We start from the raw sequence: 4,424 nt of genomic DNA, 5'->3' as shown, positions 1-4,424 counted from the left end.
CCTTCTACTTGGAACAACTTTCCCGCCTCTAGTTGCCTGGAAAACTCCTACTAAACCTTCAGCATTCAGCTACAATGTGCCCTGCTTTGTGAACCCTCTCTCGATCTGATCCCAGGCAGAGTTTCATCCCCTGGGTACCCAAAGCGTTGTGCACGTGTCTCCGTCACACTGCTGATCAGACTGTTTTGAAATGACGTGAACAATGCTCACTTTCTCTCACGCGCTAAATTTTATAACCACAGGACTAAGTTGTCTTACTCTCTTACGCCATTGACTTTGGAAAATGCCACAAATAAAGTATCCCTTTCTATTTTTAGCTGTATTTCACTGTTAGAAATTTCTTGGCTAGGGTGAACCACACAGCTGGCCTCGCTACCCTCCACCTCCCAGTAGCAGGAAGCAGTAGGTTCTACCACATCCTTCTCATTGAAGCTCTTCTGATACTGAGAGCATCTGTCATCTCCCCTAAGAGCTTCCCTGACCATGTCCTGTGGTTTCCCCAACCATTTCTTACAGAACATTCTCCCCACTTCCCTCACTGTACTTCCCTCTTAACACAAAGAGCTTGTCTATTTATTTCCTTTTTTGTTACTGGTACCCTGATGGAGACTGTGGGGTCCAGGGAAGTGGAGACCTTGCCTGGGTGATTCACCTCTGAATGTTTTATGCCCTGGGCATAAATTTTCTTGAATGTATATATGAGTAGTAGGTTGGGGGCTTGGATGTGATAGAAAAATCAGGTTGATGAATAATGAAAGACTGACTTGAAGGCCATCTGAGTAAAGATGGCAGCCTTAGGACAAAGAACTTCAGTGAGGAACTCAATCAAATCCTCTTGCCTTTAAGTGACCCATCTTGCTGCTTCTGTAACTACCTACAGTTGGGAATAAACGCTCTTCTGATCCTGCATTGTCCACTGTTGGAGCTGTGTGTGGTGTAGAGTATTCCAGGGTAATCTGGGTTTGCCTGGGGGCTTGGAGGTTGGCAAGGGAATTAAGTATTCCTGCTTTAGGTGTGACATTTCTTTCTTGTCCCTGAACATCTTTCTTCTCCACTAAGGCAATACTTATTAGAGACTCACAATCTTCGAGGCCTGGTGCCTTACTCTAGTGCTTGAAATTGAGACAGATTACTCACATATTGCTAGTCTCCCATCCAATGCAACAAAGTCAGCAATAATCATGAGCTCATTGACAACTGTCCCACCCACCTAACGCCAGGCCTTTTGACCCCCAAATGTCACCAAAGTGTCCCTATCGCTCAAGCTCCCTAGATCCACACCTTCAATTTGACCTCAGTGCTGACTCACAATGCATTTCTCTTTGCTCCAGATTCTCACCTAGGTATTCGGACCCTGGCCTATCTCTCTCTTGATTGGATTGTTGCTTCAGTTCCATCCCCTATTTCACCTCCCAGCATTTTCAGAATCTCACTTCTGCTTTGGCTCCAGGACCACTGAAATGAGGGCTGTTGAAATGTTCTTCTGGGGCTATGTTATTGTTCTTGACTTGGACTTCAAAATTTGGACTACAAGAGTCAGTGGGAAACTCTTGACTGGGATATGGCCAAGTATCTTATTCAGAGATGCAAGTTACTGCGCTCCCATCCCACAGCTGTTACAAATACCGCTAATTGATTACACCGCCCCCCCCCCAACTAATTCTAGCTGTAACCTCATAACTCTTCTCAAGATGGCACTCTAAGCAGCCACTACCGCTCAATGGCCATTGGCAGGTGGGATGAAACTTATTTGCCAGACCCACTCAGCCTTTTTGCTATTTATCTCCTGTTCTTCCTGCAGCAAAGGTATATTATGTAAAAATGGGGGGCGTGAATCAGTCAGTGACCTCTGACTTCCTTCTGGTGGGCCTCTTCAGTCGCTCAGGGTCCAGTCAGCTACTCTTCTCCCTGGTGGCTGCCATGTTTATCATGGGCCTTCTGGGCAACGCTGTTCTGCTCTTCCTGATCTTCATGGACTCCCGGCTCCACACACCCATGTACTTTCTGCTCAGTCAACTGTCCCTGTTTGATGTTGGCTTCCCCCTGGTCACCATCCCCAAGATGGCATCAGACTTCCTACAGGTAGAAAGTTCCATCTCCTTTGGGGGTTGTGCAGCTCAAATATTCTTCCTTACGCTTATGGGTGTGGCTGAGGGCATCCTGTTGGCCCTCATGTCCTATGACCGTTATGTGGCCGTGTGCCACCCCCTGCAGTATCCTGTGCTGATGAGGCGCCAGGTGTGCCTGCTCATGGTGGGCTGCTCCTGGATGGCAGGTGTGCTCAATGCCTCCATCCAGACCTCTGTCACCCTGCACTTCCCCTACTGTACCTCCCGCATCGTGGACCACTTCTTCTGTGAGGTGCCAGCCCTGCTGAAGCTCTCCTGCGCAGACACCTCTGCCTACGAGTTGGCGCTGTCCACCTCGGGGGTGCTGATCCTTGTGCTTCCACTGTGCCTCATCGCCACCTCCTACGGCCGCGTGTTGGGAGCCGTTCTACGCATGCGCTCAGAGGAGGCCCGGAGCAAGGCGTTCACCACCTGCTCCTCGCACATCACAGTCGTGGGGCTCTTTTATGGGGCAGCCGTGTTCATGTACATGGTACCTGGTACCTACCACAGCCCACAGCAAGACAACGTGGTCTCCCTCTTCTACAGCCTTGTCACCCCCATGCTTAACCCCCTCATCTACAGTCTGAGGAACCGGGAGGTGCGAATGGCTTTGGTCAAAGTGATCCACAGAGCTGGGCTCAGACTACAGAGGGGGCTGCTGGTGTGATCTCCACAGTCTTCCATCCCGCTCAGCACTTCAAATCACTCACGTGTGAGGCAGCTGCTGATACCGTATGTTAAAGACTGAGTGTCCAGCTTCTCACCTCGTAACTAGCTGGTTTCATGCTTTTTCCCATGGACTTGGGGCAAATCGGCAGTAGCAGTCCCAGTAACGGTTAATATATTCTTTCCCTACTCTTTAGTACTATCTACATGAATGAAAGGCCCTACTTTGTAAGGTTGAGATCTTCCTCTTAATGAATGTCTTCACGTTCGCAGACTGCCATGATAAAATACAACAAATTGTGTGGCTTAAACAACAGAAATTTACTTTCTCACAGTTCTGGAGGCTAGGATGTCTAAGATCAAGGTACTGGCTTATTCTTTTCCTGGCCAGGGCTCTGTTCCAGGCTTGAGATAGCTACCTTTTCACTGTGTCCTCAGGTGGCACAGAGGAAATGTGTGCGTGTCTCTTCCTCTTATAAGTGCATTGGACCTATGGGATCAGAGCCCTGCCATTATGACCTCATTTCACAGTTACCACTTCCTCCCAGAGCCAACTCCAATACATTCATATGGGAGGCTAGGGCTTCAGTATATGAGTTTGGGGGGAACACAAACATTCAGTCCCTGACAGTGAATTAATCGTTTTAATTATTAATGATCATAATAATACATTGTAATAATTAAAATAAGATAATAAGATATATTTTGTGTAAATAAAACATAAATTACAATAATTATAATTTAAGTATAAATTATAATTTACTTATATTATGAGTAATATTTAAGTATAATTAAAATTACTTAAATATTAAGTAACTATAAGGCGAGGTTGGTAAAAAAAATAATTATATTAGTAACTCTAACATTTGTTGACTGCTTGTTTTGACAGTTGTACATGAAATGGAAATGAGAGGATGGGAATGATGTTCATCCTCTCAGCAGCTTTGTGATGCAGGAACTGTGACGTTTTATGTGTATATGAAAAAAATGAGTCTCCGGAGAGGAGTAACTCACCCACGGTTGCACATGGGGAAGTGGCAGCACTGGTAATCGAACCCAGCTTTTTCTGTTGGTAAAGACACAGTTCTTTAAACAAGTGTGTTTTATTCACTGCTGAGCAGGTGAGGGCTGCAATGGATTGTATGTTTGCATGTGCTGGGTGTTTGGACCAGGCAACGCCAAAGTGACCATCACACTCCAGATACTGTCAATGGTGATGGGGTCAAACTCCATGGTGTATTAAAAACACTTGTTAAAATTGAAAGAGATATTAGAATATTCATCCTTTATCAAGGAATGACTACTTTGTCAATGCCTTTTTTATCTTAATCACTTCATTTTATTTTTCACTGAGGAATAATTGACAAATATAATTATATATATTTAAAGTGTACAATGTGACAATTTGATATATATGGAAAGATTACAAGATCAAGAAAATTAACACATCTGTTATCTCACATTGTTCACTTTTTATTTTTATTTACTTTTTGTAGTGAGAATGCTTATGATCTGTCAGCAAATTTCAAGTACACAATACCATATTATTAAAAACAGTCACCTGCTGTACACTAGATCCTCAGGATTTATTCTTCTAACTAAAAATTGGAACCCTTTGACCTACAACACTCCTTTTCTCCCTCCCAG

At 44.7% G+C, this 4,424-nt stretch overlaps 1 protein-coding gene across 1 annotated transcript; it reads left to right on the top strand.

The window, feature by feature from the left end:
* Positions 1-1,806: 1,806 nt before the first annotated feature.
* LOC129061411 (olfactory receptor 2Z1-like) lies at positions 1,807-2,778 on the top strand. The gene has a single exon (XM_054562055.1). The coding sequence runs from the start codon at positions 1,822-1,824 to the stop codon at positions 2,776-2,778; it is 957 nt and encodes a 318-aa protein (XP_054418030.1). The 5' UTR covers positions 1,807-1,821.
* The last annotated feature ends 1,646 nt before the right edge of the window (positions 2,779-4,424 follow it).

The sequence above is a fragment of the Pteronotus mesoamericanus genome, unplaced genomic scaffold (assembly GCF_021234165.1).
Source record: "Pteronotus mesoamericanus isolate MK-2021 breed Mesoamerican mustached bat unplaced genomic scaffold, CSHL_Meso_final scaffold_636, whole genome shotgun sequence".
Lineage (NCBI taxonomy): Eukaryota > Metazoa > Chordata > Mammalia > Chiroptera > Mormoopidae > Pteronotus > Pteronotus mesoamericanus.
This window is presented reverse-complemented; position numbering and strand designations above follow the sequence as displayed.